The 15,784-nt window shown below is 40.4% G+C and overlaps 4 protein-coding genes across 4 annotated transcripts; 2 read left to right on the forward strand and 2 right to left on the reverse strand.

Annotated features, from left to right (window-relative positions):
* Positions 1-641: 641 nt before the first annotated feature.
* On the reverse strand, positions 642-3,963 carry LOC137968070 (vesicular inhibitory amino acid transporter-like). Its single transcript, XM_068814695.1, has one exon. It carries the CDS (start codon positions 2,415-2,417, stop codon positions 948-950), a length of 1,470 nt encoding a protein of 489 aa, XP_068670796.1. The 5' UTR covers positions 2,418-3,963; the 3' UTR covers positions 642-947.
* A 150-nt stretch (positions 3,964-4,113) lies between these two features.
* On the reverse strand, positions 4,114-8,144 carry LOC137968071 (vesicular inhibitory amino acid transporter-like). The gene is made up of 2 exons (XM_068814696.1): positions 6,868-8,144; positions 4,114-5,521 (listed from the first exon to the last, which is right to left on the reverse strand). The coding sequence occupies exons 1-2, from the start codon at positions 8,138-8,140 to the stop codon at positions 5,487-5,489; spliced, it is 1,308 nt and encodes a 435-aa protein (XP_068670797.1). The 5' UTR covers positions 8,141-8,144; the 3' UTR covers positions 4,114-5,486.
* Positions 8,145-8,853: 709 nt separating this feature from the next.
* Positions 8,854-11,727, forward strand: LOC137968069 (vesicular inhibitory amino acid transporter-like). The gene has a single exon (XM_068814693.1). It carries the CDS (start codon positions 8,856-8,858, stop codon positions 10,353-10,355), a length of 1,500 nt encoding a protein of 499 aa, XP_068670794.1. The 5' UTR covers positions 8,854-8,855; the 3' UTR covers positions 10,356-11,727.
* Positions 11,728-12,810: 1,083 nt separating this feature from the next.
* Positions 12,811-15,313, forward strand: LOC137968068 (vesicular inhibitory amino acid transporter-like). The gene has a single exon (XM_068814692.1). The coding sequence runs from the start codon at positions 12,986-12,988 to the stop codon at positions 14,651-14,653; it is 1,668 nt and encodes a 555-aa protein (XP_068670793.1). The 5' UTR covers positions 12,811-12,985; the 3' UTR covers positions 14,654-15,313.
* Positions 15,314-15,784: the final 471 nt, after the last annotated feature.

The raw sequence follows: 15,784 nt of genomic DNA on the forward strand, positions 1-15,784 counted from the left end.
CCTACACCGGATTTCAAGCCAATGAATGTGGGATTGCGAAAGCGTCTTAGCTTCAGTGCAGTCCGCATTACACAGAAGCCGAGTCTAGATATGTTGGCTTGCGTGAGTAAACAACTCCTGTATCGATATCGCCGAGGAAAGTCCACTCAGCGATGTCACCTGGATGAAATAACAAAGAAGAAACAAGGCAGGAAAGGGTAGTTAATTTTCGAAATGAAAGAAAAAAAAACAATCAGAAACAGCACGACAGAGCAATTTTGAAACAGAAATAACTTACCTTTAACAATTACAACTAATTTGCGACGGAAAGCTCTTCAATTTTTTCCCAAAACAGGGAAAACGACCGCAGATTTAAATACACAACAACTACAACACGCTAGAGGCCGCGATGATGGCCGACACTTGAAAACAATGACTCGACCGCATTTTTAATATTTTACTCTCGGAGATCTGTCACTTGTCACGTGTCATCTCGTCCTCAAAGTGACAAACCTATTGACTGACAATCAAGATCTTAAGACCCCAAAAACTTAAGAGGGATTGTGATCGGAATAGGGCCAATATGAGGGATTACTTCTCTTACCTTCATAATCTCTTGCAGGAAATTAAAAAACATACGTACTTTGAAGAGTCCTTTTATTGATAAAGTAATCTTTGAATTTCCAAAGAGCCACTACAATTACGTTACCAAAGTGTGTAAGAAGTGTTCTGGAGTTGTTTTGTTTTCAGTGTTTTCCCCCTATTTGATCGCAAGGAACTTTACGTGCAAACGAACATAAACGAAGACGTGTTCAGCATGTTTGCCGCTATCGTGCCTCAACACATTTACCGTTAAATTCTCGGTTAACTAAAGAAGAAGTCGCCTGAAGAATATACTTCGTTTTTAGCTGTTTTTATACCACGGACTTTGATAAGTAGAGGTTCGTTAAATTTAAGTTAACTTTAGTTCAGTGAGACAATTGTTTGCTTACGTTGTACAATTCAACAGCAGTAAATGTAGCTCCAAGAATGCCACAGACAATTCCAAAAACCGCTATTGCAATTCTAATTATTATTTGGTACCAAGCTAATTGGCTCCACTTTAACTTCAAATGGAAAACACTGGGGAAGATAAAACACAAGCTGGTACCAGTCAAACTGCCTACAAAACCCATAACAAGGCCGAAATGGGGAACAGTGATGGCAAGAAACAAGCCAAATGTGAAGAGTACGGGTCTAGTCAAGAACAGCCAAAACCAGTGCCAGCTTGTTCCTTTAGCCAAGTGCGGGAAAAAAGGAAGCATTTTGGTGTCCCAAGTCTCCAAAACAACAAACATGACCAACGGGAATGCAAGCACGACGTTAGCGACTACAAAGGTGTTTGATAAGATGTAGAACGTTGCACTGTTTTTGAGGTTTAGCGTCACCGATTGGTTTAGATTGTGTCCATAGCGTAGTACCCCTAACATTCCGAGAGCAAGTTTAGTGATGGTCGAGTTGGCGAATGCAATATTTAACATGGTGGGGTATTGCTCGGGATGTCTCATGCTGGCTTCCACCCCGGGGAACACAGCATGGGCAGTGAAGCTAAAAACTATAATGCCAAAGCCTACGAGGAAGGAGTTCAACTGAAAATCTGGCATGTTGCTAAGGGTCATCTCCTTATATTGCGTGATGCAGTAGATTATTATGGTCAGAATAGCACAAAAGAGCGAAAAGACAGAGATCATGCTGATCCAGGCAATCAACGAGACCCGAGTGACGAATAACCCTGGCAGGACAAAACATCCCACTATCACAGTCCAGTGATAGATATCTAGGGAGGTCTTGCTGTGAAAGAAATCAAAAAATATGGATGCCAGAAGGGTAATGTAAGTCACTGCTATTCCTGACATTTCACAAACTTGAACAACGCTCACAATCTTATTCCCCAATCGTGGCCACACTGCTTCGCCAATTTCCGGGTAATTGACTCGGACTCTCTTCGGCTGTCCGGTGCTTTTCGACTCTCTGTAGAGACAATCGATTAACAGCTTTCCAGTGTAACAACATAGAAACCCACAGACGAAAATAGAAGCGACGGCGGCCCATCCGCCCTTCTTGACGGCGTAGGGAATTCCCAAAATTCCTGTTCCTTGAATAAGGTTTGTAACATTCCATCCGGCAAGAAAAGCGTTAGCGCGTCTGTCATTTGACGGCCTCTCTATCAAGGAAATTGTTGCCGAGTGCAATTTCTTCAAACTTTGCGATAGATTCGTCTTTGTAAGTCCAAGACTGAGAAGATTGTCCCTGGCTGCGGGTTCTTTCCTGAGCAAGTCTGCCTTCTCTCCCAAGGGAACAATAGTTGCTTCCGATATCGATGGATCCAAAGCGATCTCTTCGACACTTCCGGGTCGTGTGTTCTGCAACTGTGAAGGGACTGTACATGTATCGGCCATTACTGATCTTCTTTTTTTCTTTCCCGCGAGTCTCACTATCTAATTTAGCGGCTAAACCGTTTTGGGCTGTTTGTTATGGCTGGAAATGACCCGCTCGAAAGTCAACACGAGCGTACGAGAGCATATGTTTTCGGCTCCAATAGAAAATTCCGATGTTTCCGCTGCCGAGTGAAACCAGAGCCTTTTCATCCTGATGCCCTTCGGGGTTAGCCTGTGGAGGATGATTTTGTGAAATATGATGAAAAGTTGAACAAATGGCAAAAATGCGTCGCCACGCCCACAAGTGCCAACGCCCCTGAGTCCCTGATGACCCCATCCCACATTTGCACACAGCCGATGGCTAGTTCTGTGAAGTGACGACTGAGAACGTCTAGTAAGAGGTAGCAATGTAGTACAATGGTGTGTAGTGTATAGTAATACGGCTAGCGCTGTATGGTCATGGTAAGTGCAGTGTAGTGATGAGTAGTCATGTAAAAGTAACGTTACGTAATATAAAGCAACTAGTATTGATGAGTACTGTTGGCAAGAGATATTGAGTAATGTATTGGCTGAGAAATTTTAGGAGGATTTTTCATTTAGTGTATTTCAACATGGAATTACAACCAGATTTCATCTCATTCCCAGGTCGTCTCTTCTTCTGAAGATACTCTTGAGCTACCCACTCCTCCCCACCCCCAGCTTTTTAGGCTGGTCTTTCATATATCGGATCCGAAATAATTAATGTCCATCAAACAAAAGAACAAAGCGAACGTAACAATACATAACTAGCAACGCCTAATCGGAATAAGGTTCTTTTGTCCTCTACCATTTTAGTCTGGTATACAGGGTTTTCAAACGTTTTGTAAAGTAGTGGACTTAATTCTGACATTTTTTGGCTCAGCAAGGCGCCTTGCGAGCGCCGGAGGCGCAATCTACCTAGGGGGGTCTGGGGGGTCTGGGGGGTCTGGGGGGTCTGGGGTCATCCCCCCCCCACCCCCCAAGGAAATTTTAAAAATAGGACACTCTGGAACCTAATAATCTATTTCCTGGGCAAGGCTGGAGTTCACTCAAATTCTCTTTAAGAAAGTAAGTAAAACAAATTATGATAATAAAATTAAAAATAAACAAACCCCTCAAATATTGGCATCAAAGTACCGGACATGGAATGCGAAATGACCTGATGAAACATCCGGCCCCAAACGAAAACAATGGGTATATGAAAGTCTACCTGTTTTTTAACAGTCTCTATAGCAGCCCCTTAATTCACACAACGCTCGGAGCCATTTATAAAAAAAAAGCAGCAAGATCAACTCCAGCTGAAGGGGTTATTAATCAAACATCCCCATGTTAGAGTATTTCAAGTTCAGACATTAGGGTTCGGCTTTTGAAAAAAAAGTTCATTTCCCATGATCCCTATCAAGCTTTCAGTGTCCAAAATGAACAATAAAACTTCACTTGGAGCAAATTGACAATTAAGAATAATCCTTCAATTTAGGGAGAGACTTGGTTGGTCTAGGTTAGGCTAACCCTAAACCTCAATCTTTGAGCAACACCGGGTAATTTGATTTAAACCCATGGGTTTTTAACCAATGGTCAATAAAAATGCTAAGGGCGATGAGTTAATGCTATGCATAGGTTTTAAGGGTTTTTATCAAGTTTTTATCGAGTTTAATATCACTTAATTTAATTATTTTGTTTCTAGATAGTGCAGAGCTGCTTTAATTTTTGACACAGAAATAAAGTTCTTATTTATTTCATTACTAGTGATAAGAATAATGACATGTCTTTGGCTATAGAATTTTTATTGATACATTAGAATGCCTATGGAGTAAAAAATATCTTTTGCTTACTTTAAAGACCTTGCAAAATGATGAAGAATGGTGTTTTCTATTTTGGAACATCTCGCATTCCAGAGATATTCAAATTGATGACATCACCAACTGTACACGTGACTGTAACAAATCACAAATTTGAGAATATCTCTGAAAATATTGGACGAGTGTTGTTCAAACTCGGTAGAGGTAATCTACATTAGTAAGGCACAAAATGTATACCCTCTATGCTGTTGCCATGACAACCATTTTTTTGCTGTTGGGTCTATTTAACGCAGGATTTATGTTGTCGTTTATTGTGGTAATAAGACATCTTCACTCTTGGTAAGCTTATACAGAGATGTAAAGCATTACGGGCAGCACATGCATACATACAGTCTTGCCATTTGCCTTTAGTTATCTGTTCAAAATGCGAGATCAGGGATATAGTGTCCTTTATGCAAATACAAATGTGTGTACTTGAGAATTTGGTTGGATTTTTTTTAAAGATTTTCTGTTATAAGTGAAAGCCCTCTGAGGCCCCCCACACAGTGTCAGTCTCATCAGCAGTCCCCAGTTCCTGGTTATTTTTGAAGGAAAGGTTATGATGATGGTGTTATAACTGAGTTTGCGACGTCTTTCCCTTTGCTTGTAAACCCCCTGTTTGTGTTGCAGCTTGCTGAAACCTCTACAGATGGGTAAAAAAACCAACTAAGTACTGCCTTTTCCTTCGCATTTATTTACTGAATATTATGTCCTTCGGAAATGGTCGGAAATGGCATTTGCAAGACCCTAAATACCAAAATTTTCAGGGGGAGCATGCCCCCAGACCCTCCCAGTTTGGAGTACCTTCGGCACTTGAAACGCGAGTGTTCCCATGGCAACATCTTAATGGGTCTCACTTTGTGCCTTACCTGATCAACACTACTGGTGCCAAGTTGAACACAACCCAGCCAATAGTTTAAGAGATATTTCAATTTCGTGATTTATTAGACATGTGTACAGTTTATGACATCATCAATTTTTGAACAAAAACTTAAATATCTCGGAAATGAGAAAAGATATTCCAGAATAGAAAACACCATTCTTCATCATTCTTGAAGGTCTTTAAAATAAGCAAAATATATTTTCACTTCATAAATGTACACACTTTAATGGTATGGACATAGGTTTTGACTGCTTCACCCATTGATACCTCAAATGCCCTAGGACACTCCCAGTTGACAAGTAAAATCACCTGGCTTTCGACAGAGTAAAATCTTCTGGCTTGTAGACAGTCTTAGTCCCGGGTGTCAATGGGTTCATCAAAAATATCTAAACAATGAATGACAGAGTCACTTCACTTGCAAAACTGTTGAATGTGGTATGCAAAAAAAGGTATCTTTACATACAAACAAACTTAACTGACTGAACCCAGGATTTCTAAATCTCAAGGCAAGCACCCTAGGCCTGACCATTGGGCCATACTACCTCCTCTTTTGCATTCGCGCTTTTGTAAACGAATGTTTTGCAGATGTTGAGTTGCTCATTGCTTAAAACAAGACAGGTTTTGGTGAAATGACTAAAATTGAAAAAGGAATTTGAGATGGTTCTGCCCTCTTCCCCATTTCCCTGTCTACAATATCCACACCAATAATATTTAAGAATTATTGAATGAGGCTGAGTAGGATATGAAGAATTCTGCAGGTCGAGGAGGGTGTTATCCACCAAGGCCGAAGGCCGAGGTGGATAACATCCTCCGAGATCTGCAAAATTCTTCATATTCTACGAACGCCAAATTCAATATTGCTTTATTATTCATTCAAATATTTTCTTTGCTCAAACTTCTAAACCTACTCACAGCCATTTTTCTACTCAACAAAAATAACACAATAATTTGCAGTGGGCTGCACTTTTGACGTCATTGGTTCAATAATCTGCAGCGGGCTGCATTTTTGACGTCATTGATTCAATATGACGAAGTACCTTTCCAAATTTGGAGAACAGCAGCTGGTTATGGTGAATTATGCGTGTGGTTTTAACCAATCAGAAACGGGGAAATATATTGAATGAATAATAATAATAATAATAATTTTTATTATTTGATCTGGCAGCTACTTTGTTCAAGTTACACACCTGGCCCCAGTTGTTCAAACAATCAATAGCGCTTTTCACCGGATAAAACACTAGAAGTCATAGTAAAACCAATAATTATTGTGCTATCCAACGGATAGTGATTTATCTGGTGGATAGTGTTATCCATCTTCTGAGCAACTGGGGCCAGATATCTGTTGGTTTTTTTTTCACTTGCGCTTGTAATATTATGATAAATAATGATAATAATACTAATGGTAATTTTATATAGTGCTTAAAAATTTTATATAACAATCATATGCAAAAGTGCTTCACAATGAGAATAACATTTAAAATATGAATATTGCAAACTGTCAGCATTCTTTGAAAATAATAAATCAACAAGCAGAATTAATCTGTTTCTCCCTATTTGCTCTTAAATGAGAATGCTTTTGCAAGCTCCCTTCCTGAGAAAAACAAACCACATGCACCACACACCAAACCAAACAGAATTATCAGAATCTTGGTCAAAACGCTGTACCAAGGGGTTTTATTCCAGTGAAGGACAAGGTGAAACACACAAGGAAAAACAAACGAAAGACAAGTACCGGTGAAGCTGCCGACAAATCCCATCAATAAACCAAAGTGAGGAACAATGACTGCCAGGAACAGAGCGAAAGTGAGAAGCAAGGTCCGTGTCAAAACCAACCAAAACCAGTGATGTTTGCTATCTCTACCAAGGTGAGGAAAATACGGCAACAACTTGTTATCCCATGTTTCCAAAACAACGAACATGCAGAGAGGAAAGGCCAGGAAAACATTGGTGACGACCAATGCTGTAGCAACAATGTTGAAGACTGGACTGTTGGCCATGTTGACTGTGATGACTTGATTGGTTTGTTTGCCAAATCTGAGGACAGCCAGTAAACCAAGTAAGACCTTGACAACTCCTGCCAGACTGAAAGCAGAGTTCATCATCATGGGAAATTGCTTTGGTTCGCGCATGCTTCCTTCAACGCCAGGAAACACAGCATGAGCACAGTAGCTAAACACAATGACACCGAATCCAATGGGGAACTTCTGCGGGTCAAAAGGAGGAATATTGGAGATGGCCATGTCCCGATACTCAGTAATACAGTAAATGATGATAGTGGCAATACTGGAGAGCAAAGCAAAAACAGATATCATACTGATCCACGCGATTACCGACACTCGCGTGATGAAGATTCCAGGTAGTGCAACGTACGCGCAGATAACTGCCCACTGGTAGATATCAAAGGGAACCTTTTCCTGAAGAATGTCGCTGAACACCGTGGCTAGCAGCACAATGTACATGATCACGCCCCCATACATTTCACACACTTGAACAACGCTAACGATTTTGTTCCCCCATCCGGGCCAAGCGGCTTCTCCGACTTCGGGGTAATTTACGTACGCGCGCTTTAACTGGCCTGTACGTTTGGATTCCACGTAGAGACATTCCACCAGAAGCTTGCCGGTGTAGCAGCAAATAGCAGCTACTATCACGATGATGGCTACAGAGGCCCAACCGCCCATCATCACAGCGTAAGGCACTCCGAGGATACCGGTTCCCTGGATAAGATTCGTGACGTTCCAGCCAGCGAGCCAAGCTGAAGCGCGCCTATCATCCGATGGTCGTTCCAAGGCTGAAACAGTCAGAGATGCACCACCGAGTTTTCGCACGCTCTCCGCGAAGCTTGCTTTCTTCAAGGTCGATGCAACGTCATCATCTAGAGCACACAGGAGAGGTGATTCCTCACCCAAGGACCCGAAAGCCGGTTTGTGTAAGGAGATCGCTTCGCCGTCTTGTCCAGGTGACTTGTTGAAGGACAGAGCTGCAACTGCCGTTTCACTGTCCATTTCGCAAGCCTCCACTTGCAGTCTCGATGCAGTAATTTCTTCGAAGTCCTATATAAGGAGACGTACTTCGCTTTTTTGTAGCAAGCTCGAAGCACGTTCAAACAGCTCCCATTGGAAACCTTAAACTCTTTAAAGCTAGGCCATCGCGATCAAACAAATTGGAAACAGGTAAGCACGTGTTCGTCTTATCTTTGTTATGGGTCCTTTTAGGGGAAGCACACTTTGTCAACCAATCATATTTATGTCGTTTTGCGACTTGTCCGTCACGACAACGAGTCAGTGCAAAGCAGTTTGCAAAAGCCTTGCCGTTGCATCATCTTACATAGCACCTGCAAAACTGTAAACAAAAAAATGCCATTGATAGAGCCTTTGTGAAGGGGTTCAAAAGAGTTCTCTTGCTGTTATAGCACGTGTCTGTATTTGATGTTTTCAGCCTTTTATGGTTGTTTCACACGGGAGTACGAGGAATTCAACCAATCACAATAGATACCTTGACGAAGCGTGACAAAGTAAATGGACTTCGTACGGATTTCACAAATGATTATTACATCAATAATCTTGTGAAATTCAAAGACCGCGTTTTTCACCACATTGTTGAGAGGTAGGAGCGGAACACTCTCAGTAATATTGGACGATGTGACATTCAGGGTTTCCCTCCACGTGGTGTTACCATTTTTCAATTTCATTAATTTTGTGCGGCTTCGAATATTGCGCAATGGCAAAGGATGGAAGTATTGACAACGATTTGCAATTTACTGCGTCTTATAGTTCATTATCTCTAACAAGGGGCAGTCAATATGAAACAGCGAAAGAAGAAAGCCACGAACTAAATATATTGGACAGGAAAAAGCCCCAGGAGTCAACGGAAGCAACCCCTTTACTACCAAACTGCTTGGGTGGTCCTACACGTAGATCGCCTTGGAATACACAATTCAAACGTTTTAAGTCCTTCACAGTTTCCCATCTGACCTTGTCCCTTATTGAGAAGGAGAGTTTAGACAGACAAGCTTCAGCTATCTTGGCTGGCTGGAATGTGACCAACCTGATACAAGGGATGGGCATCCTTGGTGTTCCATATGCAGTTAGGGAGGGAGGGGTGGCTGCGGTTGTCTGTATCTTTATTGTGGCTATGTTCTGTGACTTTACTGGAATATTACTGGTCGACTGCTTGTATGAAATCTCACCTCGCAGCAAGGTAAGGAAAAGAGTGCGTGAGTCATACCCTGATGTTGGTGATGCGGTCTGGCCTGGAGTGGGCGGGAAAGTCGTCAGTATTGTGCAGACAATAGAACTCTACTCAGCTGCAGTGCTGTATCTGATCCTGCTCACTTCAATGTTTTCTCAGATCACAGCAAAGTATGTGCCAATTGGTCTAAATGAATGGGCAATCATCTGTTCCTTGGCTGTTCTTCCAAGTGTCTTCATTCAAAGACTCTCTCTTATTGCATGGATGAGCATGGTGGCTGTATTTTCACTCATGTCAGCACTCATGGTCATGATATCGTATTGCATTGTTCTCAGTGATGAATGGACATGGGATAATATTCCCTCGTTCAACATTAGTACATTTCCTGTTGGATTTGGTATAGTTACATTCAGTTACTGTGCCCATGCTGTCTTTCCAGGCATTGAAGGGAGCATGAGAGAACCCAAACACTTTAATAACATGATGCATGTTTCATTTTTTATCTCTGCTGTTGTTAAAACGCTGTTTGGCATCTTTTCTGTGCTCACATTTGGACACCTCACTAAACAAGTCTTTACTCTCAACTTGGAAGGAAATGTCGGATTTAACACAGCAGCAACAATCTTGGTGGCAATGAATGTGTTTTTCTCCTTTCCTCTCCCTCTATTTGTCGTGGTGGAAACATTTGACAACATTATTGGCCCTCACTTTCCTCATTTAGCACCAGGAACAAAATATCATTGGTACTGGCTGCTGTTGACAAGAACATTACTGGTGACCTTGGCATTATTCATTGCTCTTGTTGTGCCACATTTCGGCCTGCTAATGGGATTTGTGGGCAGTTTTACTGGAACATGTTTGTCATTTGGATTTCCTTGTATAGCGCATCTCGTGCTGCGTTGGAATTATCTCCGCTGGTATCATATCACTGGGGAGATTGTCCTCATTGTTTTTGGAGTTTTTGCTGGAGGGCTTGGCTTTGTTTATTCTGGAAAAGCTCTTGTGGATTCCTTTCACACATTCAAGTAACAGCACTACGAAATTAAAAAAAAATGATATCCTAATTTTCACAGAAATGTGTTCATCAAGTGCGTTGATATAGCAAATTGACTTCCATAGAGAAAGTTGAAAGCTGACATTTTGAGCATCAGCCCTTGAAGCGTTGGCCCTTTGCTCTGATGAAGTGCTAATGCTTGAAACAGCAGCTTTCAAATTTCAATGTACGATATTAACTCATTTGATAAACCCATTTGAATCTGTGTTTTGCTTCCCCACCAATGCAACACCACAGTTTCTTTAGAAACTTGAAACCTTGTCCTCCCAATTTCCAGTTTTATTTGGTAAAAGCCACTATTTTTGTTAGTAGGGCCTGTCTTGTCTTTCGGGTTGTGTAGCTTCAGTTACAATTTCACTTTTTTAAGTGTGAAAGTGACTCAACCCTTCCAGCCCTGAATCAGCCCCCATTGACAAGTAAAATCGTCTGGCTTTAGACAGAGTAAATCTATAAGTATCATTCTTATGAGTTAACCCTTTAAGCCCCGAGGGGTTCCCCATTGACGAGTAAAATCGTCTGGCGTTAGACAGAGTAAAATCTATAAGTATCATTCTTATGAGTTTAACGGGGACATAGTTTTTTGATGCTGTTAGCTTAAAGAGTGAAATATTCAGTTCATTACCAGATAAATCTTAATTAAACTCTTGGTTCCATAACAGAGATACTTTGAAGTCACAAAAATCAGTTTTTTCTCTCTTTTTTTAAATTTTGAATTTGTTTGAATAACACATACTTAGTACTTGACTGGTAGGTTTTTGTGCTTTGACAGTAATATTATTATAGAACTGCTTATTTTGGAAACAATAATATTATTAATAGAGGGGTTCATGATTGATGTGATCAGAAACCTGAGCACATCATGACTGATGTTTTCAGAAACTTGAATGTGAATTGAGCAGAAAATGCTTTTATTTACTCAGCAGTTTAAAATTGTAGTGTTGAGAAAAGGCTGTGGAAGTCCAAAACTCCTGTATTTTTGTGCACATACATCTCCTGGCAAACACGTACTGTGCTCTGTGTTATGATCCAATAAAATGATAACAATGATGTCTTTTCTCCTTGATTCAGATCTCTGAGAAATTTGAAGTCAGTAATAAAGAAATGATTTGTCAAACTTAAGGGTTGCTTTTTAGTGTTTCATAAACATATAATTTTCACAATCTGTACAAAGGGTATGATTTTTTTTATTAAGCACTTGAAGAGTAGGTGGCACTTTCAAAAACAGGGCAGTTTCACCTTTTCACCCCTGAACATAAAATAATGAAAAGAAACTGGGCATTAAAAGGTACTTAAGAACGACTTCAGTTTCAAAAACGTATTGTCTGAGAAGATCGAAGTTACTAAAACCTGCTTGTAAATAAAACCCAACTTTTAAGGGGGTGGCTGATGTTTCGAGTGTTAACTGAACATGGTCTTGTTTTATTTTATTTGTCATAAATTTTATTTTCAAGACATTGGTATATTAATACAATTTTGGAAGGGTTTTTATATGAGTTATACTGTCTAGTCTACTAAACTTGAAACCGAAACAGGGCAAAAACGTTTAATAACACGTATTACGACACGTGCATGCTTTACTAATCCCACTTCTTGACAAAAATTACCAACAAAAAACGCCGAGACCATTGATCTTAACAATGAATTTAATAAACAGAAAATACCGGACTATCAGGGTTTTTCAGTGTGTCCGTGTAGAAAGGAAAGTGGCAAAGGGGAAGAAGGAAGTCGTGATACTGTCGTTGACGGTTTTGTGGTCGGAGCAAGTAGTTTTCACCGTAACTTCCGGTTTTACGAAATCAGTATTAAACGGGAAAAAGGAATAATTTCGTTATTTACAATGTCTACGTATGAAACGTACACAATGCCACAGTTGCTTGGTTTTCAAAAGGGGCTTTGTTAGCGACTTTTGTTGACTCATCTGTCCAATTTGCACTTTGGCCGGAAAACCACGAGAAAGCGGTGGATTGTGTGACGAGGCTCAATGTTTGTTGGCTTGATTTTACTGACGACGAGCCGGCTCGTTTGCCATCCACTGCCGAGCCAAACGAGGCAACAGTCTAACACGCCAGTGTTTATATGACTCTTTCTTTTATCCACTGCCGAGCCAAACGAGCCACAAGTATAACAGATCCCAATATTTATATGACAGGTCCTTTCATGCTGTTTCATCCACTGCACAGCGAAACGAACCATTATACTCCACCAGTCTCGAAATTATGTGGCCCTTTTTTACTCAGTTATTTGTGAAAATAGTTCATACAACAAATGCGCAACTACAACTTGATTCTTTCTTTTGCAATAAAAAAAAAAGCCTCGGAAACTGCTAACATAATGAATTCGTACCACGCAGGTTTACGTGTTTAACCGGAAGTTTCGTGACATGAGTCAGGCGCGAAACTTGAAATAGACAAGTTAGTATAACTGGGAAAAACCAGTCTGACTTGGACAACTTGGAAACAACAGGACCGATGCACACTTCAACTTTGTTGAGAATAGAAGCCGCCTCTCCGTTGAAAGGATGTATTCTTCGGAGATTTGCTATTAGCAAAATCTTGGAATTTTAGCGGGAGAAAGGACAAACTTGGACCAGAAGAGAGCAATCGAAATGGACAAAGAAAGCTTGGAAACGAACACGTTTGCGATCCCTTTGCCTCTGAGTGGTAGTACGGTCATCAAAGAACCAGAGCTTGTGACAATCATTGAAGGCATGCCACTCACAAACGAACAAATCGAAGAAGAACAAGATCCTCTCGAAGAGGAAAATGATGACTTGGAACTAGATGAAAGCACGCCGTTGCTGCACAATTCGGGCTCCGAGCTCGAGAAAAGTGGCGCTAGTTTCTTCACTCACAATAGCAAGAGTTTCACTACCACTTTCACGACAAGCCAAGCGTCGCTGTTCATTCCTTCCTTCCAGTTCTCGTTGTATTCCAATGCGGTTTGTGTCACTCGATCTCTAAATCAACAATCGGTTTCCTTGTCGATGCACGATCGCGGCGTCAACTCTAAGTCGAAAAGCGGAACATTGTCGTCAATATTCGAGAAAGTATCCGAAGATGGGCTTGCACCTACTATACTTGCTCTTTGGAATATGATCAATATGACAATCTCTAGCAGTAGTGCGCTAGCTATGCCTTATGCGATCGCGTTGGGAGGCCTGTCAGCACTGATACTCACCTTGGTCGTTGGCTTTTTCGACGCTGTGACTTCCGTTCTTCTCGTCGATTGCCTCTACGAGGTTTCCCCGAAAAGCCGACTGCGGAAACGAGTCAGAGCGAGCTATGCCGAAATAGGAGCCGAAGTGTGGGGACCGACTGGAGGACGCTTGGTTGATTTCATAACTGTGGGGCTATCATACTCTAGCTGCGTCCTGTTGGTAATGCTTATGGGAAGTAGCATGAGGGATCTTTTCAGTGACTTGGTTGTGCTATCACTGCAAGAGTGGTGCTTAATATGTACATTGGCTTTGTTGGTGACAGTGTTTATCCAAAAACTCTCAGTTTTGGCATGGTTAAGCATGCTAGCAGTGCTAGCAGTTTTAGTGATTGTTTTCATAATATTAGGCTTCTCCTTAGCAAATTTGCAGTCATGGAAATTTCAAAAAATACCTTCTTTCAATCTTAATACATTCCCAATTGGTTTAGGTATTATTTTATTCTCCTACTGCGGGCACACAGTTTTTCCTGGGATTGAGGGTTCTATGCAACAACCCAAAAAATACAAAAAGGTCTCCAACTGGGCATTTTCTTCTGTGACCCTGACAAAATTTTTTATTGGGCTGTTCTGCTGCCTCACTTTTGGTAGTGACACTCGACCAATTGTCATTTTAAATCTTAGCATATCACGTGCATCTATATTAAGTAAGATAGCGACAGCATTTGTGGTCGTAAATGCTTACTTCTCGTACCCTCTAAATATGTTTATCATCAGTGGAACTCTGGACATGGTGCTGTTGCCAAAGATTCCAATATGTTACAAGGAAAAACGATACAATTTTTGCTGGGTTTTATTGACAAGGGTCATTCTTGTATTTTCAACCCTGGGAATTGCACTGGCGGTTCCTCATTTCGGCCTACTCATGGGAATTTTTGGCAGTGTGTTCGGAGTTTGTATAACTTTAATTTTCCCATGCCTCTTCCATTTGCAGCTCAAGTGGAAGAAATTGAGATGGTATCAGAGAGCTTTTGAGATTTTCATGGCATTATTTGGGGTTGTTGCAGGGCTTTTAGGCTTAATTTATTCCTCTTTTGCTTTAAAAAATTCATCAACCTAGATGGGTCCAATCAAACATCTAGTCAACACAGGATGTCACAGAGTTTTGCCAGTAATATGAATGCAAAAGGAAATTGTGATTGGAAATTAGCAGTGCCAATAGCTGAAATTATACGGAGTAGTAACTTTCTTCCATTTCTTAACTGCATCCTTTGCTTTGGAGCATATATTGGTGTGTATAAAGTAGTAGCATTTAATTCTGAGTTTAATTTTTTTATGTAACTGAAAAGGAAGCATTGTGAGTACATCTTGGCTATATTTTTACAGTAAAGAAAGAGTGTAATATAGTAATATTAGTGTTAATTAAAATTATTGAGGAGATTTTGTTCATTTGAGTTATCTGTCATGAATGCTGTAAAAGTTAGTGAAAGAGAGCTTATTTATTTTAGCAAGAAAATTAAAATTTCCTGTTTCAAGTATCAGCTGTTCTCCTTTTGTGTGAAGAAGTGTGTTTTAAATGTTCCTCATTTTGTTTTGTTTTTGTCTCTCACTAGCTGCTTGTAAATACTGACTGTGTTACTCGACAGTGAAATGTACAATGTAATTAAGAATACGTTGAAATTCCAAAGTTTTCTGTACAGAAGCCCATAAAGTTTTAAAATCCTTAGCACCATGCATGCAGAAAGTTTGCTAACAATAAATAATTATTTTCTCGTGTCTCAAAAGGCAATCTGTGATAGGTGGTGCTGTCATTGTTTTTGTGCTGTTTTCGCACGAATCCCCCCCCCCCCCCCCCCCACTTCTGCTGCCTATGATTGTTCTGCACTAAGATGGAAATAAACAAACCTTAGATGCCCAACTTTTAAAAGTATTTATAAAATTATCTCCTACTATTTAGGAGTGTATCTCACATGTTTAGTTTACTTTCCTTGACTACAGTACAGTACAGTATGGAACACTACAGTCAATTGTTTCACTAAAATTCATGGCTGGAGTGAAGGTAGCAAAATGCTTCTTCAGACAGTTCAGTCTAAAATTGGTATATGGATGGAAAAGGGTAGTCACAGAAGCAAGGAGACTTAATAATAATTTTAAAGATTGCAAAATGCAAGAACTTTATGCCACCTGACAAAATTATTTTTCCTGAGACCAAACCCATAAAATTGTACCAATAATTTCGTCTAAAATTAAC

The sequence above is a fragment of the Montipora foliosa genome, chromosome 8, assembly GCF_036669935.1.
Source record: "Montipora foliosa isolate CH-2021 chromosome 8, ASM3666993v2, whole genome shotgun sequence".
NCBI classification, from domain to species: Eukaryota; Metazoa; Cnidaria; class Anthozoa; order Scleractinia; family Acroporidae; genus Montipora; species Montipora foliosa.

What these genes read in the sequence shown, in the direction of transcription:
- LOC137968070 (XM_068814695.1), bottom strand. Translation starts at nt 2,417, where the DNA reads ATGGCCGATACATGTACAGTCCCTTCACAGTTGCAGAACACACGACCC.
- LOC137968071 (XM_068814696.1), bottom strand. Translation starts at nt 8,140, where the DNA reads ATGGACAGTGAAACGGCAGTTGCAGCTCTGTCCTTCAACAAGTCACCT. An exon ending in ATTTGTCGGCAGCTTCACCG is followed by an intron (nt 5,522 to 6,867) that starts GTACTTGTCTTT and finishes TTCATTGTTTAG; the next exon opens with ATATTTTTGATGAACCCATT.
- LOC137968069 (XM_068814693.1), top strand. Translation starts at nt 8,856, where the DNA reads ATGGCAAAGGATGGAAGTATTGACAACGATTTGCAATTTACTGCGTCT.
- LOC137968068 (XM_068814692.1), top strand. Translation starts at nt 12,986, where the DNA reads ATGGACAAAGAAAGCTTGGAAACGAACACGTTTGCGATCCCTTTGCCT.